At 41.5% G+C, this 25799-nt stretch overlaps 1 protein-coding gene across 1 annotated transcript in view; it reads right to left on the reverse strand.

The window, feature by feature from the left end:
• The window catches only part of ryr2a (ryanodine receptor 2a (cardiac)), a gene marked incomplete at its 5' end in the record, with an annotated part of 278974 nt that overhangs the window by 182247 nt on the left and 70928 nt on the right, over positions 1-25799 (reverse strand). The window contains 8 exons of the mRNA XM_084078200.1: positions 694-793; positions 3153-3265; positions 8614-8692; positions 9327-9401; positions 12539-12553; positions 16198-16218; positions 24503-24607; positions 25030-25149. Coding sequence (XP_083934326.1) covers positions 694-793; positions 3153-3265; positions 8614-8692; positions 9327-9401; positions 12539-12553; positions 16198-16218; positions 24503-24607; positions 25030-25149 — 628 coding nt within the window. The remainder of the gene's footprint in view (positions 1-693; positions 794-3152; positions 3266-8613; positions 8693-9326; positions 9402-12538; positions 12554-16197; positions 16219-24502; positions 24608-25029; positions 25150-25799) is intronic.

Genomic DNA, 25799 nt, shown 5'->3' on the forward strand with positions numbered 1-25799 from the left:
GATGAGGAGAATAGCCGGCTATTGAGGAAGAGGAAGTGGATATGAGGGCGGGAGAGAGTGACAGACGCAGACAGGATGAAAGGCAGAGCGGGATGACAAGTGAGCAGAGAGAGAGAGAGAGAGAGAGAGAGAGAGAGAGAGAGAGAATAGTGTAGTGGAGGAGGTAAACATCCATTAATCATGTCACCTTGTCATTTCTCACTTCCTGCCTGTCACAAGGCACTGGTGTCTCCTCTCAGTGAACTGTAATACACTCTGCTGTGAATGTAATTCTGTAGAGTGAATGAGCAGCCCTTTGTGTGTACGTGTGTGTGTGTGTGTGTGTGTGTGTGTGTGTGTGTGTGTGTGTGTGTGTGTGTGTGTGTGTGTGTGTGTGTGTGTGTGTGTGTGTGTGTGTGTGGTTTCACAATGAGTTTGTTTACCACCCTATCAGTGTTCCGGGGATGCCTCTATCTATTAGCAACTGCCGTCTTAATATCCGGCGTGTGTGTGTGTGTGTGCGTGTGTGTGTTCCACAGACATTAAAAGGAAAGAAAGAGTAGAAAGAACAGAATATTCTATGCTATTCTATTCTGTTCATAACAGAACAGAACAGAACAGAATAGAACAGAGTAGAACCAAATGCAACAGAACACAATACAATAGACAGTAACAGAATGTACTGTAATAGAACCAAATCAAATAGAATTGTACCTTGTGCGGATTCACTACCGGAGCAGATGGGGGCCACGCTCCATAGTGTCTGCTGGAAGGCTGCGTCCACATGTAGACTTCCATTACCATAGGATAGATGCTACATGGATACACACACACACACACACACACACACACACACACACACACACACACACACACACACACACACACACACACACACACACACACACACACACACACACACACACACACACACACACACAGATGGGTGCATTTTCAGAGCATGTTTGTTTTAATAATCAATCAATCCATTGTGTCCCCGCTGTCACGGTGCGGGGCAGAGAATTGTAGGACCCAAGCGCAGACAGTGACGCGGAGACAGAACGATTCAGAGGGGTTTATTAATTAAACAGGGAATAAAGACAAGACTAGGTAACAGACAGAACACTGTAACAACATTAATGAACCAACACAGATTAGAAACAGAGGGGCATATAAATAGACAGGGACTAACTAGGCAGAGGTGAGAACAAAGGACAAATAACACATGATTGGTTGGAACAGAACAAGACACAGGTGAACTACAATTGCAAAGACATACTGGTGAGACAAGACAGGAAGCAACAACTAGGGCAGACAGGAAACACCACGACAACACTGCAAAATAAAGGTACAAGGAGAACAGGGAACAATACAACAGAACGAGTGGCCAAAAGGGTCCAATACCATATAAGGTTAGACAAGGGCTAAATAATAAAGTCACAGTCCACGGTCCGAGGAGCGGACCGTGACACCCGCTAGGATCGATGGAACTAACGTAGTATACTTTAAGTTCCTATTTATCAAGGTTTTAACCCATTAAGACCAGAGATACAATTCTACTTAATGTCTTCTAAATCCTGTCATGTTTCTATATCAGTGGTTCTCAACCTTTTTCATGTCAAGGACCCCAAAAAGTATATGTTTTTGGCCACGGAGCCCCCACCTCAAATTATTTTGTTCCAGGGACCCCCAGAAGCAAAGGTGTAAGTTACAAATGTTCGCTTTAAAAAATATGTATTCGCGCTGTGAGCTTGTATATCTGCTATTTTTTGAATAGCCAAAGAAATCTAAAATGACACAGATATTTTCCCGGTCTTAATGGGTTAAAAGAACAAATACCATGACTTATTAATTATTTTATCGCTTTTTTAACATTAATCTTATCTCAATAACATCTTATTGTTTATTATTTATTTGGGGCACCACTTGAAATATCCTCACGGTTGGGATAGATGCTACAAAGGACAGAGACAGGGGGAAGAGAGGGATGAATCGACTAAAAAGGACGGAAAACAGTAGAGGTAAAGAGAGGGGGTGGGGTGGGGGGTGATAAACATCGCATAGAACAAGGTAGCTGGTTCAATATCAAGACCATTAATCATGTTAGTAGAGAGCTTGGTAGTGGCAACGCTCGGTATGAAGTTGTCGTACTTGGTCAGTAAAAACAAAACGACCAAGAACGACCGTAAGAAAAAAACAATTAAAGACAAACAGTTCAGGCTTCCTTTAAGAAACAAGAGAGAGAGACAGAGATTCATGGCACACACTGGATTTCATTAAGTTGTAAATAGGAAAAGAGTCACGCGTGCGTGCACACACACACACACACACACACGCACACGCACACGCACACGCGCACACACACACACACACACACACACACACACACACACACACACACACACACACACACACACACACACACACACAGTGTGTGTGTGTGTGTGTGTGTGTGTGTGTGTGTGTGTGTGTCGGGCGGAAACCTTGTATGTCCAACTACACTACCTTTCAGGAAATGGAGAAAAAAAAAGAACCTTTGTTCCAGTGGATCCAAGCTGCATTGTGTGCATCGTTATTACCTACCCAATCAGACTCTTCTCACTTTTGTAATGTTATTTTATGCTTTTGCTTTTCTTTTTTGCTTTATTATTAAATTGTTTGTAGCTTTTTCTGTAAAGCACTTGTGCTTTATTCTAGCTCCGTAAAGCACTTTGTGCTGCATTTCATGTCATGAAAGGTGCTAAACAAATAAAGTTTATTATCATTACTTTGCAGTTAGCCAATCAAATGATGGTCTCCATTTTACAAATATCTTCTGAACATGTCATTCTCTCTGTCAGACGGAGCCTTGTGCTAGAAGGAGGTTATGGTAACTATCGCAAAAAAAAAACAGTCTGTCTGACTGTATGTTTATACTGTATGTCTGTCTGTACTATTGTCTGCCTGTCTGTCTCTCTCTCCAGATGGAGATTTGTTATACAGGTCAGAATATTACAACAAATCTTACATCGATTTGTATTACAACAAATCGTGTACGCGCGCACGCACGCACACACACACACACACACACACACACACACACACACACACACACACACACACACACACACACACACACACACACACACACACACACACACACACACACACACACACACACACCGAGTACTGACCAGGTATCGTTCTGAGGAGACACTGACGAGGATGAGATCATCTCCCACTCTGACCTTTTCTCCTTCTGATCGCTGCTTTGATGCTGGGTGAATGGTCCACCAGCATGCCTCGCCTACATGCGCGCACACACACACACACACACACACACACACACACACACACACACACACACACACACACACACACACACTTTGTGATATCAACCAATCACTGGAATGACGAATAGACGAATAAAGTCTTTGAATCTTGAATGCTCTTGTAATTAGAGATGTACCGATACCATTTTTTCCTTCCTGAAAAAGATTCCAATTCCCATGACTTGCGTATCGATCGATGCCGAGTTTCGAGCCAATAACAGTGTGTAATTTAAAGACAATCTAGGACAGTGTGTCTCAAAGTGGGGTCCAGGGTTCATTGAGGGGATTCCGAATGGACCCTCACAGGTCTGTAACTCTGAGAGTGTACATTTGTACACTCTCAGAGTTATGGGGGTGCTTGAAATAAAAAAACACTGATCTTGGAATAAATTAAAAATGTAACTATATACAAAACAGTAGTGCAACATCAACTGAAGCATTCAAAGGACAAAATATGTGGTATGGGAATGGCATAGACTGGCATACTAACCGCTACCGATACCAGCATTTTAGGCAGTATCGGCAGCTTTTCCGATACTGGTATCGGTATCGGAACAACTCTACTTGTAATGCACGGAAGCGAGTCCCACCCAGATATGGCTCATTGTGGTTCACATGATTTAACCTATTTTGTCCACCAGGGGGCCGGCCAATTCAGATGGCGTGCTCGCCGACGTGTGATTCCATCATCGCTCTGCGCGGACACTCGCTCACCTAGCCTGCTGTCGGCGTGCCTGCTTTGTTGTCAAGTGATTTCAAAATAACACAATCATAATTTAGTCCCCTTCAGTTGTTTTGGGATATTTGTGACGGTAAATTTGAACGTACATGACATTTGTCCTCAGCCTTTAAGCCTCCTAAATACTAGGAGTAGTAGGGTTAAAGGGATATTTCACCCAAAAAATATTTTTTTTTCTATCGATTAGTCACCCCATGGAGACTTGAATTCATGGATATATTTAAGGCAATAATTTGATGACCAGTGGACCACCAGGTAGCGGTTCCGCTAGGAGACGCAAAGGAGACTCTTTGTGTCTCATACTGGAACCGCTGCCGGTCATCAAATTATTGGCTTAGGAATGCGTCAAAATATTAAGTGTTATGGTCAGGGACACACAAAGACTTCGTGGAGAGCTATGACCGCCCCAAACAAAACAAAAGTTATATAATACACAGGACGCTGAGTGAACCAAAATGAGAGCTCGATCCTCCCGAGCTCAGCTGCGGTGGGAATCGCTTATAGTGTAAGCGTGTAAGAGAGCGTAAGCCTTACACACTCTTTGAATTCTTGCGCTGTGCACGTTGGGCTTTGTCTGTGAAACTTGGTTACAACACGTAAGAGCACAGAAAGATACACACACCTGTGCACACACATACACACACAACTACAGTACTAGTGAGTGAATAGCAAATAAAATACAGATGTCACTGCAGACTGCCAGGTCAATTACCACCATAGTCGCCTCCTGGATGCATGGACACACAGCACCACAACCGCATACTGACAAGGCCAAATACGGTTTAATAACAGTCACCCTATTAGCCTGCGTTCCCTCTCTGCTTCTGGTTTACTGTTGCTATAGCGCACAGCACTGCGGTGCATTATTCATTCAGCCCTTTTGTTTATACTGTAATTTATATCTCATCTTTATAAAAGCAGGTCAGGTACGAGGGCAGGTGAGGAATATAGTACTTCATGTTGTTGGTTACTTTGGGCTTTGTTTGTATTACTCACAGTCTGTCTTTGTAGACAGAGGACACAGAACAATGAGAGAGAAAGCAGCAGCTGAGGGAGATAAAAAGCAGTCCATAGGGACTCAGAATTCACTAGACAAACACAGTAAAATGCACCCTGGGCGGTGTGGTCTCGAGTGGACAGCTAAAAAGTGGCATTCATCATTAATACGCCTGTGTATGCACACAAATCAAGGCTGTCCGATCTTTACTTAGGAGCAGGGCTACACTAAAATAAGTAAGAATTTGTAAATGAGGCCCAATATGTAAACAATATTAGTCTACTGGCATGCACAAGAACGTTGGCAATGATCAGTGCAGCCGTTTGCGAGATTAGACAGACAGAGTCGTCAAAGTGAGAATCCAATAAGAGAACCACTGTCTGTAGTTGTGCGTACACACTACACTACATAATGTGGACACATGTGTGAATACCTCTGAATGTCACAGCACACATGTCAAGTATGTAATGCCCGAGATTCGAACCTGGGTCCGCTGCGCGGGAAAGGACACTTAAGCCAAACATCTTAACCACTAGCCTAAAGGGGTATCCCCCTTGGCAGGCGGAGATATTCAACTTTTGGTCTTCAGGTAGCTCGAGGCTCTGAGCCACTATGTTATACAAGTACAGTATGACACAATAATAGGCTCTATGCACAGCAGCCACTTCCTTCACAGGTGTTACCAATGATACTAATATCAATGATACGAAACTGTTCCATTTTGTCTAGCACAGTGGTTCTCAGATTTTCAGACATCCGTAAGGGGCCATTTGGAAACCCCTTAAGGAACCAAATTGTAGTCCCACTGGTGTAGCAGTGTTTCCAGTGAGTCAACATGCATAATATCAGCACCCTGACTCTGTTTGACCAGAATGGAACAGAGCCTTCATTAGTATCATTGGTAACACCTGTGAATGTCTTCACAATATGTATGCTGTGCATAGAGCCTATTCAGGCCGGCACTCACACTCACCCAAACCACACGGTCACCCTGCACGCACGTGCACACACACACACACACACACACACACGCACACACACACGCACACGCACACGCACACGCACACGCACACGCACACACACACACAAACACCAAACAAACACCAAACAAACATTCACAAGCAAATGTATAAGTTGTGAACCAAAACTTCAGATATAACAAAGACTTAACCAAAACAAGCATATAAACAGCTACAAGCACATTATTCACAACACAACCACGGAAGCACACTGACAAACCGTTTAGGTCAGTTCCTTTGACCAGCATTTAAAATGGAAGCAATTATGATGTGTGTTCACATCGGGCTGATTATGCACAGACCTACTGAGTGCATAGCAAATGTTTCATTGGACATTGTCACAGATTTGCAGCTATTTCTGTGAATTGGACATGGACAATTGTGTAATGCGTATAGTACCGCCTATTCAAGTAGCCTCAATAGTTGACATCTAAAAATAGCAATCACATGATTAACATTTTATAGGGCTCTGATTGTCATATCCCATACATGTATATGCTGTTGATAATCCAAGGTGGGGATAACTACAGTACTATGTTTGGGCTAGTACAGTAGACAGTACAGTACCACAGCAAGCCACAGAAAAATCTACTAGCACTTAACACATCTAAAACTCCTCAAAACAAGTTCGGAAACGTCATTTCGGTTGATTATTTCTTCCCTTCCCTTCTTCGATCGAAATAGCGTTTCCTAACTTTCTTTTTAGGAGTTTACTAGCACTTAACACATCTACTAGCACTTAACACATCTACTAGCACTTAACACATCTACTAACACTTAACACATCTACTAGCACTTAACACATCTACTAGCACTTAACACATCTACTAGCACTTAACACATCTACTAACACTTAACACATCTACTAGCACTTAATGGAATAAAGCTTTGACAGTAACAAGTAGTGCCAAGCTTATTATTACAGCTATACATAAGACGAGCCATGCAGGATTTCAACTGGTGCTCATGGTATGCTAACGAGGCGAAGCTAAAAAGGTTTGGAGCTTGTTGCAGGTTGGTGGTTACTACTACTAATAAATAAATGCTATGCTTATTAATGCAAATAACTCAATCTTATGCCAATTACTTGTCCTATACTGTTGACTCTGTACCTGCCAGTTCCTCTCCCTCTCCCTCTGGTAGCGCACCAGCACTGGTAATATCTCCACCTTTGCATAGGAAACATAGAAAAAGAGGAAAGCTTCTTCATATAGTCTATATATATTATGTGTGTGTGTGTGCGTGCGTGCGTGCGTGCGTGCGTGCGTGCGTGCGTGCGTGCGTGCGTGCGCGTGTGTATGTATGCGTGTGTATGTGTGTGAGCGTGCGTGCGTGTGTTCTGCTATACTTTATATAACCGTGAATTTCTCTGGCATGATTCTATCCCCTTTGTTGCACAACCTAACCATCTCAAATGTAGTGAAAATGTGGCTTCTATAGGTAACTATAAAACATGTTATTTGACTGCACGCTGGGGGCAGTCCATCCATCAATCCAGCCATCATTTTCAAAAAGGCTGCCAGCCCTTCACAGGCATTTTTCTTTTTTCAGTCTCTCCCCCTTTCAGCTCCACCTTTGCTATTTTCTTTCTGGGAATGGGGCTGGGGGCTGTTTACAACAGCACAGCACTAGTCTTGGGTCGGGGGAAAGTGAAACAAACCAATCACATCTTGATTCTTCTAAAAAAAAACTTTGATTATTAACATTTTGACCCATCACTCTTCGTGACAATTGACACATACATATTCTTTCTGTGACAGTGTGGGTAGTTCTCTGCTATAGGCCAGTGCAACAATAAAAATAAAAAAATGGACAGGCTGCAGGCCATGAGGGAAATGTCCGGAACCTCCAGACGGTCAGACTGGAGGTTCATCAGAGTCATCAATATGACACCAGAGATTCACAAGGAAGCATGTCTGTATTCTAGGAAAGTCATACTGTGTAAAAAGTTCCACAGTATGACTTTAAGTAATGTATGGTATTTTTCTTCATCATGACATGCTTCATGTTTTGAATCATATTGTATTTCTATTTTTGCCCACGTGGTTGAGGAGACTCTAATTACAAGAAGCCTACAATGGAGGCTCTCATATGACAGACGCATACCCTAATTACAAAGAATTGTCTAAAAGTCCTGATGTCACTCCTGCTACCCCTGGATCGCGAAAGTATTTTTTCTATTGAAAATCCCATTGAGAAATCTTAGATCACATTATATAAGAACTGTGCTCCAAAAATACACAAATAAATGTGACTCTGTGTCGTTTATGATATTGATTTGATAACGTCTGTGTTTGGATAAATTAGCACTTTTTCACCATCAGTTGAAGCTTCAACTATATGAGTAAAGTAATGGCTGATTTGTTTATTTTTGGAACACAGTTCTTATATGACGCGATCTAAGAAGACACCATGGTATTTTCAATTTTTTTTTAAACTTTGTGACCCAGGGGAATAGCGGCCTCTAGCGGCAGTGATGTCAGACTTCTCACACAGGTGCTCTATGATGCGTCAATGTTTTCCCCAAATGGCTGCCATGTAGAAGAAGAAGTCCAGGTTAAGTCCCACCTGTAGTGTCTTCCTGCAGTCCCACATCAAAGGCCAGTTTGTCAGTGGAGGAGCGGGAGGTAGACAGACAGCACAGGTACTGCACAGAGGAACACACAATAAACACAATAACCAGGACAAAGTCGATACCAGCTTGTCTACATCAGTGTTTCCCCTACCACTGCAGGACCCATTTGTGGGGTGCAGACCCATCTTTATGGGTCGCGAGTAAATAACACTTTTTGTTTTACCCTTTGTTCCTGCAAAGAATTTTAAATGATTGTTTCAAAAGATTTAAAAAAAGAAATAGAAAACAAAGAGATGTGCTCTGAAAATATTTGAATGGATAATGTAAGATTTAAATGTTTTGGGATATTGGGATAAACACCTTTTTTATGAGAGTATTTTTGCAATACACATTTCTAATTAAAGCCAACAGAGCATCAATTGTCAATTAAAGCTAATGAGCAAGCGTGCGGTTTGCCGTGTCAATTTGTGTACTGTAAGTGAGGAACCAGCCGTCATTCACTCAGCTGAAGCGACTGTCTTAATACTCTGTTGCTGTCGCGCGCCGAAACTAGCCGATGTGTGAGCTTTGTAGATCGGCTATCTTCGGGCGCGACTCGGCCATATATTAATCTGGCCGGAGCATGTGTGCACCTGCACGTGTGACATGTGTACAGTACGTGTGTGTGTGTGTGTGTGTGTGTGCGTGTGTGTGTGTTTGGACTGACCATTCCGCTGTAGGAGTGTCGTAACAAGACGGCATGGCCGTACAGTAAAGTGCGATGGCCCCCTCCCTGGGCAGTCTGAAAAAAGAGAGAGAGAGAGAAAGAGAGAGAGGGAGAGGGAGAGGGAGAGGGAGAATGAGAATGAGAATGAGGAGAGGGGAAACAGAGAGAAACAATGTGACTGACAGTAAAATAATACAAAGAGAGAGAGAAACAGCATCCCGCAGTGCACAGTGAAATCCCCAGTGTTCTTTTTGGAGTTAAATGAACACTGAGCATTTTACTGTGCAACATGCAAGGTTGCAAATGGAGTCATTCAATACTGAGCTGACCACTGCAGAGGACGCATCTTGTACAAATCTTGCTGCACTGCTGAACCCCCAGAATGTGTGTGCATGTGTGCACATGCACGCACATGCATATTAAACATCCTCCACAGTTTTGTTAGCCGATTAAAAAAAACTACAGTCTTTTCGTGCGCCTTGCTCCATGCTAAATGGACGGAGTAATACGATGTGACAGGCAGAATGGGACCTTTACCAGGGTCTAACAAACACACGCTAGCCCACAAAGTCACGGCGATTCATCCACATTAGTCCCATCAATTAACGCTACATCTAGATTTGTTAGCCTGGCTAACAACTGGGACACATCTATCCTGAGCGCTCCTGATCCAAGCGCTTCAATTACATTAACGTTGCGACACCTGTCAGCTCCACAGCCGGACTGCTTAACCAAGGTAAAAACAGGGACTATTCTATTCTATTGGTCCTTAACCACTTAAACCAGTGGTTCTCAAATGTTTTCCTGCCAAGGACCCCCAAATTGATATGTATTTGACCGCAGACGCCCATCTGAAAATGTTTTGTGCCAGGGACCCCAAGAAGATTTGTGTTAAAAAAAAACACAAAGATAATTAAAAATCTTCCAAACAATTTCTAAAAATGTCTCGCAGCGCAGCACAAAATGACACGCTGTGAGCTTGTACTGTATATCTGATATTCATAAGATATATAAAAAGTATTGTGATGCTGTATTAACACATTTTTGAGAACCACTGTCTTAAACCCTACAGTATGTACTTAGTTGACTGGGGTTCTCCTGGGCTCTATACTTGGTCCACCCCTTTTTATTCCCTCTATACCAAATCTCTTCTCAAAAAATAGCTCTACGGGCTCACAACTTCTACTTTCACCAAATGCTCGCACCAGAATAGGGACGCTAGGTTTTATACATGGACCTGCGCACAGTGAGATTTTGTCAGGAAGTCGGGTCGTAGATTAGCGTCTGTGCCCGAATACTGTACATTAACGAGGCCCTATCGCCAGATTCAGTATAGTGGAGGGAGAACATTTCACTCACATTTGCCCGGTGCAAACTGAAAAATAATAATACTTTGGACAGCATGCACATAGAGAGAGAGAGAGAGAAAGATAGAGTGAGGCACAGAGTGTGTGTGTGTGTGTGTGTGTGTGTGTGTGTGTGTGTGTGTGTGTGTGTGTGTGTGTGTGTGTGTGTGTGTGTGTGTGTGTGTGTGTGTGTGAGAGAGAGAGATAGAGGGAGAGAGCGAGACTTGCAGGCACTTCGCGGATGCAATTATTTCATGGAACGCAGTCATTTCTGGCAAAATAATGTCACAATTGATAAGACAACAGACATCAAAACAAAAAACAGAATACTTGTTTACCGGTAGTGGACGGACTAGCATGTTAACCCTTTGCTTCTGCAGTTTAATGTGTTTAACGTGTTCCGAAATACGAATATATTATCCCTATTCTGGGCATGTCTAAATAGCAGAGAGATTTGGTAGTGACGGAAATAAGGAGAGTACCAAGTACAGACCCCTGGGGGACCATCAACTGAAGTATGTAAGGTTTGAGTGGTTAATGTGAACCCCATCCTTTATATTGTGAGGACATGTGGGAAAAAATTACAAAACTCCTAATGCATTCTGTGTCGAGAGCGCGTTGGAAAATCAGAACCACTTGATTCACACACAACCATTCAATCAGGGGGGCGGTAGTCTATTAGAGGAGAGGAGAGGATAGGAGAGGAGAGGAGAGACTTGGTTATTGTTGCTGTCGGGGAGCAGAAACCTTGTATCTCCATATTTATATGTGTATTTATATGTTTTTCCGTAATTCGATGCTCTTCTTAATCACATAAGAGTGTCGTACAAAAGTAGTGAAAATAGCAGATCTACAAGTTCAATTGCGAGGCGTTGTGAGCTTGTAGATCGGCTATTTTCACTTTTTTTTTTTTTTTTACAATAATAAGAAGGAAAGGTTTTGGACATAATACGAGGATTCCGCCCGGCGACAGCAGCATTTACGTAACAGCAGCCACATCCCATCATGGCCCTGTGGCTCTATCCCATCATAGAGAGTCTCATTATTAGACTCAGTGGAGCTCAGCAGACCTGCTCCGTGTCTTCATCTGAGAGACACAGGCCCAATTCTCTCCTCATCCACCACCAGGCTATATACTCCCTTATCTCTCATTATAAACATTGTCACCGAGGTTGACATTGGGAATAAGTGTTTAATACTACCTCGGTTCATAATAATATCTTCTGGGGGCTCAGATATGCTTTCCTTCTCCCAAATACTAAATCCAAATATTTGCCTTTCAGCTGTAAACCTCTCTCTGTCATCTCTGCTCTGTTTTTCACTCACACTTTTCAAACCCCATCCACCAGGAGTGATGATACAGAGAGATGGACATGAGCTGGAAAAATAGCACTTTAAGGATTTTGTTTCACTACTCAGTTACTTAACCACTTTCAACCTGGAGGGGATTTTAAAAAAAAGAATTGAGACGAATTGAGAAATGAGAGAGAGAGGGGGGGGGGGGAGTATAGTGTTTCTATAGCCCGCTCTCTGTGCTAAACAAATGAGATCAAATACATGTAGGTGGAGCGGACAGATGAGTCACATGTTATATATGCAGAACATAGCAGCAGTAATAGTAGTGGAGCATCGGTAAGAAGAGGAGACAGCTCAGTATTTGAGACACCAGAAAGAGAAACAAAGTGGATAGAAAGAGGGGGGGGAGGAAAGAGAGAGAGAGAGAGAGAGGGGGGGGGGGGGGACAGAGAGGGAGAGAGAGGGAGAGAGAGAGAGAGAGAGAGAGAGAGGGGGGAGGGGGGGGAGGGAGAGAGAGAGAGAGAGAGAAAGAGAGAGAGAAAGGGATAAAATAAAATAAAATACACTTACCTTCATCATGAATTTCTGTCGGAGATGCAGAAACATAAATAGAACAATGAATTAATACGAACAGAAATATACAAAATCAATGCAATTAATATCCCATATTATATATGTTTTTTTAAATATTGAAAAAAAAAAACTCCTTATTGGTTACATTTATTTTACAGATGGCTGGATGGAAATATATTGTATGATTTCTTACAGGTTGCTGAACAGTTGCCTTTTAATTGACTTACTACATTTAAAAGACAACACCAGACCACATTATTATTTTGCAGCTTGCAGAAAGGGAACGGAACCCATAAAAATGGGTTAATATACATTAGGGGTGCAACTGTTGATTGAACTAATCAATGTAATGACAATAGCAGATGACAATTTTTAATCAAAAAACCTTTTTTTAAAAAGGGTAAAAAAGTAATTGATAGAATAATCAATAGTTGCAGGCCTAATATACGTTCATGTTATTTTCCCAAGACAATTTAAGAGTAACATGTATTGACTCACAATAGATTATTAACTACTTAGTAAAATCTATAGTGTTTGCACACTCAGATAGAGTGTACAAAATGGAACCCGATGCACCTGTAGGGATCCATTTGGTTCCATTAGTACAGTCTTCGGGGATTGTACCACTGTGTATGCCTGGGACGAGATTGTAAGGAGTAAGGACTGCTGTTACACAGAAAAACACTATTTTTGCAGGCAGTGAGACTTCAAACAGAATAATTTCCATATTCATAGCAAAAAATCCCGAGTGTTAGTTCGGCGTACAAATGTGTCTAGCTTCCGGGTGGGTTTGTATGTTAACCATGCACTACAGCAGTGGTTCTCAAAGTGCGGTCCAGGGACTCTCAGAATTCCTTGAGGTGGGGTCTAAATTCACCATTAGACAGTGGTGTAAAGTATCTAAGTACATTTACTTAAGTACTGTACTTAAGTACAAATTTGAGGTATTTTTACTTTACTGGAGTAGTTCCAGTTTGCAGTACTTTTACTTCTACTCCACAACATTTCAGAGGCAAATATTGTACTTTTACTCCACTACAATTATTTGAAAACTTTAGTTACTAGTTACTTTGCAAATATAAATCATTATATTATAAAACAAACATTAACCACTTTAGCCCTATTTTATACCTATTCACCTGTTTCCTAGGCTGTGTGTTTTCCACTTCCTGTCGGATTTCATTGGATATCATTAGTCATCTGACCAGTTTCATTGGATTTCATTGGATCAAATCGACAGGAAGTGGAACACACACAGGAAGTGAAAAGCCTAGGAAACAGGTGAATAGGCTATTTGAAAATAGCCGATCTACAAGCTCCATCGCGACGCGTTGTGAGCTTGCAGATCGGCTATTTTAAATTTTTAGTACTTTTACTTTTGGTACTATATTTTGATGCCAATACTTTTGTACTTTTACTCAAGTTTCGAATACTGGACTTTTACTTTTAACAGAGTATTTCTGCTCTGTGGTATTGATACTTTTACTTAAGTAAAACATTTGACTACTTTTTCCACCACTGACCTTAGAAGTCTGTAACTCTGACAGCATACAAATGGAACCAAATGAACCCTGACGGGTTAATTTGGTTCCATTTGTGTACTGTCAGAGTTAAGGGGAGACCCTGACATGTAAAAGTTTGAGAACCATTGCACCATATAGGACAACTGTGACTGTGCACAGTCACGTACATTACATTGCATTCAACAGAGAAAAGATGTTTGACTGGGAACACCCAAATTGGGAATATCCACACAAACTGATGAGGACAAATAGAATGCTAACAATAAGAGCGCTGACACACAAACAAACCACAACAAACGACAACACTACAGCTGACTGCATGGAGCCCAACATACTGTTCAATGCACACACAGCATGGACACACAAGCACGCGCGCGCTATTTCTCAAATGATACTATATATATATATACTTGTGGGGACATTTAGGTTCCTCATAAGTATAAGAATACAAGCACACACGCACGCACGAACACACACACGGTCGCACGCACACACGCACGGTCGCACACGCGCACGCGCACGCAGACACACACACACACACACACACACACACACACACACACACACACACACACACACACACACACACACACACACAATTGTAGCTTGCAGGCGAATTGCGTCCATAAAGACACTTCGGTGTAGCACAGCATCACTGCATTAGTGTAGCGCTGCATCATCATTTACACCATGACACTGTGTGTCATTGAATGCACTGGGCTGTATCCGACAAAGAATTTACCAGCCAAGGCACAGCTTGAATTGAGCAATCTATAACAGAGAATGGCATGATTCAAAAGCATTGTAAAGATCTGTATAAAGACAGAAAATACTGTAAGGAGACATGGTACTGATTATGAAGGCAGCAGCGTTGTTAATGTGCTGTGTGTTGAAACCTAGAACCCTGGTGGGGAAGTTGACAGGATTGCATTCAACAAGACTAATAGGACTTCTAAATATAACATATGACTGTGAAGTTGGAGCTGATCCCTTTCCCCAGTCCTTGGAAAGGGTATATTTCTTCTTTGCTGATTTTCAACATAGATCCCTTGGTTCTGATGTGAGGAGATTAATAATACCCTACTGTATGTCATTGTCTCCTGTGTATTTCTCTGCTTAACAAATGCATCGTTTCACATCATCGGGTGTACAGTACATTCTGTGCGCTTGATGACATGAATTGACAGGTTTCACGTCACTGTTTCTCAAAGAAATAACCAAGAAATACACAGAAGACATAGGATCATTATTCTTTTTTTCTCCACACTATAGGCCTATTATTGATCTCCTCACATCAGAAAATTGGGATTTAGGTAGAAAACCGGTGATATTTTCCTTTAATGGAGCCTACAATGAAACCTGTAAGATTTACCACATCAGAAGCTTAAAAAAAACTTTAAACAAAGTAAAAATAAGTGTAAAACAATATTTATTGTGGATTCAAAATAAATACCTCTCATGTTTATCATTTCAATAAGCTCTGCCAAACTATTTTAAAGTGTCAGCCAATGGTTGTTACTGACTACAACAAGTATTCACACCTGCTTTGTCAATTAAGACATATTTGGGATTTATGTGGCAGGATTCCCCTTTTGTCTGGCTTCAGATTATGGACAGAACCATGAACGGTTATCTATGAACCATAATCTGAAGGCCAGTGAAACAAACCTTCTGAATCCCTCGACAACATGCCGAATGTTTCAGGGGTCTTTTTAATGCTCTTTTAGTACATCTTTCGTCCCATTCAAGGGAACTTTCAAAGAAGACTGTATTTTGAAAGAATACAATACTTTCAAAGAAGACTGTATTTTGAAAGAATGCAATACTTGAATCAAAAGCTCTACATGGAATTTAGCTTATTGCTACAGCATGACTCAACAGGCTTAAAAGATATTATCCCATATAATCAGTGCTCCAAAAATTGACAATCTCTACGACAAGCTAACTCATGTGTTGTAAATTTTAGCATATATGGCTGTCCGAAGGCGCAGTGTAGCCACAGAAAACACAAAGACAAAGAGACTTGCGGTGATAATGCCCACGTGATGCTTATGTCAGTATGACTACAATAATAAACATTGAGATGGCGATCATAATGCCAATGACAGACGTGGAGGAGAAAGGAACACCTACCCATGTTTCCACATCTACATGCTGTGTGGAAATGAGAAAGGAGGAGAAATTAAGTTGCCTTAATCGTTCTATGAAGAACAAAATAACAAGCAAACAAACAAAAAACTAAACAAAAATAACACCTATTCCATTAGATAGAACTAGAACTGTAAAATGAAAAGAGGAAACTGATAAAGTCATGCTTTATTGGAAGGAAGGAAAGAGGTTATGTTGTGTGTTGTTGTTTTTTAGCTTTCATCTATTGACTAGAGACTAGACAAAGACCAAAAATAGTATTCAAAATTGCCTATCAATGGAAATTGCACCGACACCAATGGCTAATTGGCTATTTTGTATTACTGGAATATATTTATTTATTGGAATATATTTATAAGCAGTGAAGAAACCTACAGTTCAAAATGTCACTGTACGCTGCCGTTTTCTCCATTGCTAATATGGTCAAATAAGAGTCTGACCCAAAATCTGCCCAAATCAGCATACAGATTAATTTATACTCCATCGCATGATGGAGTGGCGCCGAAAACAGCAGATCACCAAGCGTCGTAAAGCAATGCATTGTGAGCTTGATGATCGGCTATTTGCGTCGAGCGGCAGCATCATACGACAAAACATAAATCAGCATAACGCAGACTTCACACACTGCTAAAGGATGTCAGGCTCATTCAATGTTCTCAGACTAACAAACGTTAATTATTTGACTCTTCTGGGCAGGTGGAAAGGATAGTGAGGGAGGGTGGTTCTCACACACAAGGACAAGCAGCCATAGGAATAGAACTGATATGATATAGCTCCAAAACTGGGAACAGTTAATTTTATTTGCACAAAAACTGACCAGCTCTTGCTATGATGCTACATTTTACCGATATAATATACACTGTCATCTAAAGTGTGCCGTGCTTTCATTGCCCCTCATTAAAGGACGACTTCACCCATTTTCAACCCATCTTCATATACTGTCACTGGTCCTCACTAATGCTCATGATAATATGGTACATGTTTTGTCTACTCAGTCTGTGTCTCAGAGGAGGTCTGTGGACAGTTCAGAAACCCACCTACCAGTGATATCATCGATAAGCTAATGCAAGGTTTTCTATTCCTGGAAATTTGGCATGCTATAATGGAAGCCATTGTTCTCACGTTAATAAAACATAAAATAAAAAATCTTGTTTGAAAATAAAAACCTGCCCAACAATGATGTCACTGGTAGGCGGGTTGTTGAACTGTCCACAGCCCCACCTCTGAGACAAAAAACGAGAAGATTTTTTTTTACCATACTATCATCAGCATGAGTGAGGACCAATTATATGAAGATGAAATGGGTGAAGTCGTCCTTTAACGACCAGAGTAGCAACCAACACACCTAAAATAATCAAATATGATGTTTGTAATTACTTCTCCTCCAATTTGTGCTGCCCAGGTCTGTCTGTAAAATGTTATCACGCTAAGCTGATGCTGATAACTCCATTCCTATGACTCTGAAGCCTTGCAGACCCTTGGCTGGATGAACACAGATGCATGTATTGCAATACATGATCTGAACAGTGTGTATGATCAGTAAAAAATAAAACAATACATTAAAAAATATAATGTTAATAATAATAAATAATATTTGTAATAATAACAATAATAATAATGATAATAATAATAATAAAGTGGCCTTCCTGTGAAAAAAGCTGCACAAATCACAAATTGGTATTTTGTGGTGAAGCTGCTCTATCTAGGCTGGCTGCTTGTGTGCATGTCCTAGTGTGGTGATGGTCTACACCTCATTTGGCCAAATGGAAATAGTGATCTTCTTATAAATTCCCAAACCTATAACAACAAAAGTGCTTCTCAAGAACATTATTGGTGTAACTAAAAATGTTTGTGTGTGTGGGGGCGGGGGGGTTACTGCAGTATGACCCAACTTTCAATCTCTTATCAAGTTCTCTTCAAAGGTGGTTCTGTTTCGTGAGGTCATACACATAGTGACATGAGCTGGGGTTCGTCTACTTTAGAGGGAAGATACATACATATGTACATACGAATTGGCCTATGGCATCGCCAATGAAAAACTAAATGCAATACTGATACTGTAATAATAAAATCACAGGACATGCTATTTCTTCTCAGAGGGAAAGGTGTCTCGGTCAGACTATCATGTAAAATATTGTAGTACAACTGCCTCAGTATAGATTGTAGCATGCATGGTACATTTCCCCTATACAAATACTCTTAATTAGAACTATTCATACTTATGTATACAATGACAATTTTAAATTAAGGGGGGAAAAAAAATAGTAAAGAATTGTTATACATTTTTAAATTAGACGAAATGCTAGTTCAGATGAGCTGGCATTCAATTCAAAACCCTTATTTTGTGACCTAGAATATTGGCAACACTGGTTAACAGCTGTTATTGCATTGATGTAAGTCTGAAAAGAAGAAAAACAAAACTGTTTTAAAGGCAGTAATATATAATCATTTCTATAATAATATGAAATACTCCATACTGTAGCTTAAAGCCAGTCTCTTGCACTATAGCCATCGTCCCTCTGTGCGTGCATGCATCCGTGCGTGCGTGCGTGTGTGTGGCAACAAACAGGCTGCTCTGTAATTTCTCTCAAGTGTCTGGCAGTCATGTAATGGCTGGATGATGATTTAATAAATACATTCAGTCCAGTGCACATGCCGTCCAGCAGATCTGTCACAGTCTGTCCAGTCCAAATGACGCACCACCTGCTGCCAGATATACAGTATATGTACTGTATGTCTCTCTCTCTCTCTCTCTCCCTCTCCCTCTCCCTCTCCCTCTCTCTCTCTCTCTCTCTCTCTCTCTCACACACTCTCTCACACACACACACACACACACACACACACACACACACACACACACACACACACACACACACACACACACACACACACACACACACACACACACACACACACACACACACACACAGTATAATCTTGGCCGGTTATTGCACTGACAATGCGTCTCTTCCTTGTGACACGTCAGTGTGCTCAGGCCAGCATTGGCTGGGTTACAGTATGGGTGAAATACAATAGGCTCTCTCCCTCTCTCTTTCTTGCCAACATATACCTGAGCTCTAGAAAACCTCTTTCGATGACGTTCACATACTGCAGTACTCTCACAGTTGTTAATGTAACAGAGAATAATGTATTACTGTGGAATGCTAATATGGATTTAGTCAGCGTCCCCTTTGGGAAGATTCTACTGCATTCTCCTGATGATATGATAAACCTTAATACCTTGTAACTCATATATACCTTTTAATATATCGGGTGAAATCAAACAGAAATGCTTGATTTTCACTTCAACAAGGACGCATTTTCAGCTGAAAACTACAAAAAAGTATTGATAATCCTATCAAGTTTCAAGTTTATCACATCACAAGTTTACTCCAGGTGTCAAAGGGTTATTTTTAAAAGCTTTCCCTGAATTGCAGTTGCATTAGATATGCATAACGTCTAAAGGTATATAATTCATAGGTACATACAAGGCCAAAGAATGACACTGCGATACTAAGGTGATAACATACAGTACCCTGTTGTCTATTTGAAATATAGAAATATCAATTGTACATAAAGTGTGAAAGTGTTAAGCAGTCTATATCTTTAATATAATATATTTTTTAGGGTATAGAATTTGCCTCTGTACTGGGAAATGAGTGCACTGCACACAAAAGGTTATGGTGACAAGACAGACACACATACAGTACAGAGCAGGGGGGGGGGTTGTTTTGCTTGTCTCTTCATTAGAAGATTGACACGGACACATTATTGATGATTTACAAATGTCAGAGCAAACCGAGACCGTATAGGAGAGGAGACCACTACCACCAAAGAATACAAGGTGCTCCAGTCCAGAGAAGGGAGGGGACGTTAAACAAATGGAAGGGCTGGTTTCCAAATGTGGGACATACACCTGGGGGCTCTGATGTGCTTTGCAAACGCCTTCAGAAGGGGATAAAGGGCTGTATTGATAACCTGCCGGCCTGTGGTCAACTTAAGTCTTGGACTCAGAGCTATGGGTCCAAGTCATCACAAACATTCAAGATAGATACCACCCTGTCATAACAGAGGCTATCTCTCTTGTGGTGATGACTAATTTATCCTGTTTGCATTGATTAACTTGCTGCACAACAGGTGTGTAGTCACACCTATCTCTGAGTCCAGTTTCACTCAGGCCAGGTGTGACTAATTAGATAATCCATCCCCTTCCCACAGTCTTCTTGCTGAACTGAGAAGGAAGCAGGACATGAATTCACATCTTAAGCACACAACAATTTTCTGAGGATTGCATTGCTTTGTAAAGGTAAGGTGCAATGGACCAATCGGTTTAATGCTGGAGGCAGAAATTGTGCCAGAAATAAAAGGGTTTGGTGCTAGTTTGTTTGTGATAACCCTGTGTTTGAGAATGCATAGCTGTTTGATACCACTGATTTGCATTGTTTGAGTTCTTCACTTTGACCTCATCCATTATTTTATTTAAATTATAACTTGAGATAATTTTTGGAAAGACTTGTCGTGAGATGCACCATGCATAAAATAAATTACCCTGCAGGACATAAGCATGACTGTAGACAGTGTGGACACACTTAGTGCAAGGAAGAGGGGTCAGTTGAAGTTAGCATGGCTTGATACGGTTTGGTTGTGGTATTTGGGGGGGGGTCAGTCTGGAGTTAAACTGGTGTGTGTGTGTGTGTGTGTGTGTGTGTGTGTGTGTGGGGGGGGGGGTAAGTCTGGAGTTAAAACTGGATGAGGTGTGGAAAATTCCTTCCACACTGTGTGAGGGAGGGGGGGGGGGGATTTAAAACTGGATGAGGAGTGGAAAATGCCATCCACACTGTGTGGCCATTGTTTTTGTAGCAGCATCAAAGTTTCTGTCAGTTTTGTCATGTAAAGCTTTTATTCTTGCACACAACTTTACATCCTTCTCTCTCACCCTCCCTCCCAGATGTCCTCCTCCAAAACGCTGTTGAAGGAGCAGCTCTGCTGTGCCGTGTGTCTGGATGTCTTCACCAAACCTGTGACCATCCCATGTGGCCACACCTTCTGCCAGGCGTGCATCACTCACTGCTGGGCAAGAGGCAAGAACTTCAGATGCCCATTGTGTACACAGGGCTATAGGAGCCAGCCTACGCTGAAGGTGAACACAGTCCTTGCTGAAATGGTTGACCAGTTGAAGGGGAAACCAGGCCTGGCGTCTGACAGAAAGGAAGTGGTTAAAGCAGGGGAGGTGCCATGTGATGTGTGTGTTGGAAGCAAAAGGAAGGCTGTCTGCTCCTGCCTTGTGTGTCTGGTTTCATACTGCAAGGCTCACCTGGGGCCTCATGAAAGGGTCGCCTCTCTCAAGAAACACACTCTTATACTCCCTGTGAAGAACCCTGAGGACAGAGTGTGTCAGAAACACGGCAAGGTTCTGCGGCTGTTCTGCAAGAAAGACTGCGTGTGCATCTGTGAGTTATGTGCCGAACTGGACCACAAAGGACATGATACGGTGTCCACTGAAATGGAGGGGCTTGTGAGGAAGGCTGTGGCCAAGCAAGTGAGTGCAAGGGTCCAGGGGATGATCCAGGATCGGAAAAAGAAGCTCATGGGTGTGAGATGCAGGGAAGCACGCGAGAAGATGAAGGTGAAAGCGAGAATGGAACGCCACCGTGAAGTGTTTTCCACTCTGAGGACGGTCGTGGAGAGAACCCAATCGGAGATGAATGAGTCGTTTGAGCTCTGGCATAAGGCAGCTGAGCACGAAGCCATGGGGCAGAAAAACGATCTAGAAAAGCACATTGCAGAACTTGAGAAGAAAAGTCAAGATCTTGAGTGTTTCTTAAGTTCCAGTGATCATTTCCATCTCATCCGGAATTCATCAGCCATTTGCACCCTCCCAAACCCCTGGTGGATTAGGCCTGCGTTTGACAAAGGCTGGAACGCAGACATGACGGAAAACCGCCTCAGGACCATCACAAAGATGGAGAAAGATTTGGGTAAAGAAATTGTAGAGTTGAGGGAGGCTGAGTTCACATGAAACACGTTCTTCAAAGTAAAATATGGAAATATGGAAGTGTAGTATTAGAAGAGGATTTTGTTTGTAAGCTCAGTAGTGTCTAGTTCGTAGTTGAACATGTGTGCCTTGTGCTACAATTGAAATTCAACTACTTACAGTATGCAGTTAATAGAATATATTTTGTTTTGTGTTTCATGCACCCAAAAAAAATCTTGTTTGTAAGGTGAAATATACATAAACACGTTTCGTATCAAAACCTTTGAAATCTCATAACTTAGTCAAATGTATTTGTATGTGTGTCGGATCAAAGAGTGAATTGGTATCTGATGGTGTGACTGAGCGTGAGGAGAGATCATGGTACAATGGCAAGGGTGGCTAACTTTTATCAAATATGGGAGGGGGGCCAAAGTTTTAGGTTGGATGTATGCCCCCTCATTTAAAGTCTCAAACCAATGTCCAACTGTAGGTTTCAATAATATACATACTGTTGAAACTCACAACGTACTATAGGGCCAACAATAATTGCTTGTACAAATCTTGAGTATAGTTCAACCAATATGAGTCATTATGTAAAACAGTCAAGGCTTAAAAATATGTGAAGCCTTTTGGAATAGTCTTTTTTTTTTGTTGTATTTCAGTCAAATCGAGAAAATATTTGGATGAAGAGATGATTTAAAATGGTTGTGGGATATGCAAAACTGGCTAATCCAAGGGTTCACCACCTACTTTCAAGTACTGTATGGTTAGAAGTCTTAAATTAAGTAGTCTAGGGGCCGGTAGTGTTGGCAGACTGTCCTTCGTCTTACCAGGCCCTAAGTGTGGGACCCTGAGATTCCATTATGAAACTTAACACACAAGTTGTAACAACGCATCAGAAGCAAACATTACTAGATGGTGTAGTTTTGTGATTTTGTGTCCCCTGCTTCCATTCTTGGCTAGATATAGCTTGGCAAATCTCAATGGCACATACTGGTAAAATAAAAGGCTGTCTAAAATTGTTTAGCAATTTAGGTTGATCTTTAAGCTTTAGGAAGGTAAGACAAAACAAATGATTTGTAATACAGACAGCCACCATAAAACTAACCATTTTTAAATGAACCATAATACTAAAAACTGTTTTGTACCACAAACGATACCTCCTGTGATAAGATGTGAACAGTCCTAACAAAAGGCATTGTAATATTAAATAATATGCCTATATTTAGCAAATGTAACCAAAAGTGTCCATTCGGTTAAATGTGTGCGCTCAACTCTAACTCTCTCTCTTGAGTGTGATGCAGTGCTAGCGTACGCTCCCCCAGGCTAAAGCACTCTGTTAGTCCTATACTATACACAGCATGGCTATAAAGACTAGCTGCTGTATTGCAAAGTCCCCTACACATCATGCACAGAGGCAAATAAGGAACACACTGCTATATTCATAAGAATATTCATCCTCTGTTTCCAGTCAAACGCTGGCCTTAACAGGAGGCAAGGCTGGCACACAACACGATCCTGTGTTGAAGTGTATATTTAACTTGGAGGGGCAAATTCACACACCATGAATGATGCATCACTTCACTTGCAGCAGCCCAGCCGCCATCTCCCCCAAAATCTCCCTCTAATTTTATTAGAGCCAATGGACTCAACCATCAGCAATTGAATGGTCTTTTGTCCGAAAATAATATTTCACAGCCTACGGGACAAGTCTTCTGGTTGAGCAGAGGGGCTGTGCCCAAACATTTCTTTCAATCAGACTACATCAGGAAACACGTTCTGCTGACTTTTGCCTGCCTGAACACCTAACCCTTATTACATACTGCCACTTACTGGTGAATATAGGTACACATGTTGCACACGTGGTTCCTTCCCCAAAGGACACAGATTTAAAATAGTGGAAGATACGATTACTTACTACCAGGTGTGCCTGGTTTCAAAAGGCTACCTTGAACTTTGTGTTCAAGGTTGTGTGTGTGTGTGTGTGTGTGTGTGTGTGTGTGTGTGTGTGTGTGTGTGTGTGTGTGTGTGTGTGTGTGTGTGTGTGTGTGTGTGTGTGTGTGTGTGTGTGTGTGTGTGTGTGTGTGTGTGAGAGAGAGAGAGAGAGGTAGAGAGAGATTGGGTGTATTTGAATGCATGTCCTATGTCTCCTCAAATACAGGAAACCTGCATTAGAAGATACTGCAATGAGTCCATGGTCCATATCTTGTACATACTATACTGTGCAATGGTTATTTCAAAGGTAGATGATAGGGGCCAGATATGAGAGTGTGCATACATGTGTAGGCCTATGTGTGTGCGTGTGTTTATCCTCACCCCTTCGGCCTTCTCCTCAGTGTTTGCCAGCATCTCTTGTAGAGCCCGGACTGACAGGGATTGCTCCAGCACAAAGGTGCAGATGGACAGGTCTGGAGGCACATTCTGAAACACACAAACACACACAAATAAAATAGTATGACTGACAGGGACCAGCGCAAAGGATGGACGGGTCTGGAGGCACACTCTGAAACGCAAACACACAAAAACAAAACAATAGCAAAAATGTATTGGATATACCGCTAACAACTTTCACCACAAAATGTTTTGTTCATTTTGAAAATAGAAGATTTACAAGCTCACATGCATCGTGATGCAACATGTTGTGAGCACGTAGATGAGCTGTTTTTCAATAGCCAAAGCATAAAATAGCTGATCTAAAAGCTCACAATGTGTAGCGATCTGCTATTTTAGCTATTTCTGAAAACGTTCAAATAATCTTGCCTACAATGACATACTCAAAATAGGAACGCCAGGTTTAAAGTGTTTGTTTACGTTTTTTTCTTTTTAAATGTCCGCCGCCATACCTTGGAGTTGGAGGTGGATTCCAGAAAGCAGAGTCTGTTCCCAAAGCCTTCGGCAGCCAAGCACAGTTTCTGTTGCTCCTTCTGGACGGTGGCCGAACACTGCAGGACCACTTCATCTTCCTGTAGATGACAGAAACATAACAATGTCCATCAGTCCATCAGAACACACAGTAATGAATGCCTCTGGTGAGCTGTATGCACGCAATGCATTCTCACTCCCAACATCACTGACACCTGGTCAAGACCCCCTTGCGTACCCGGTCAACGCACTGGATACCCCTTTAACACATGGAATAAACAGTGGTGGAAAAAGTACTACATTTTTTTACTTAAGTAAAAGTATCAATACTGCAATGTAGAAACACTCTGTTATAAGTCCGGAATTCAAAATTTACTTGAGTAAAAGTACAAAAGTATTGGTATCAAAATGTACTTAAAGTACCAAAAGTATGAAGTATTCATTATGCAGAATTTCCCATTTGACAAGTTTCCAAATGTACAAAATGTATAGAAATATTTTGAAAATAGCCGATCTACAAGCTCAAACTTGTGAGCTTACTATTCTCTACCAAAGGGCAGAGAAGAGTAAATAATGATCCATCTTCGTTAATAATAGGCCCGCATCGTACGTGAAAGGTGTTTTTAACTGCAACGTTGATGAGCCTGCACAAATCTTAATTGTATCAACGTTGAAAAAAATAAGCAAAAAAAAGTGGTCCATGAGTCAGAAAAAAATATAAAAAGAGGAAACTTTATCAGCGCTCAGTGCT

This window comes from Gymnoscopelus microlampas, assembly GCF_963454915.1.
Source record: "Gymnoscopelus microlampas genome assembly, chromosome: 14".
Classification (NCBI taxonomy): domain Eukaryota; kingdom Metazoa; phylum Chordata; class Actinopteri; order Myctophiformes; family Myctophidae; genus Gymnoscopelus; species Gymnoscopelus microlampas.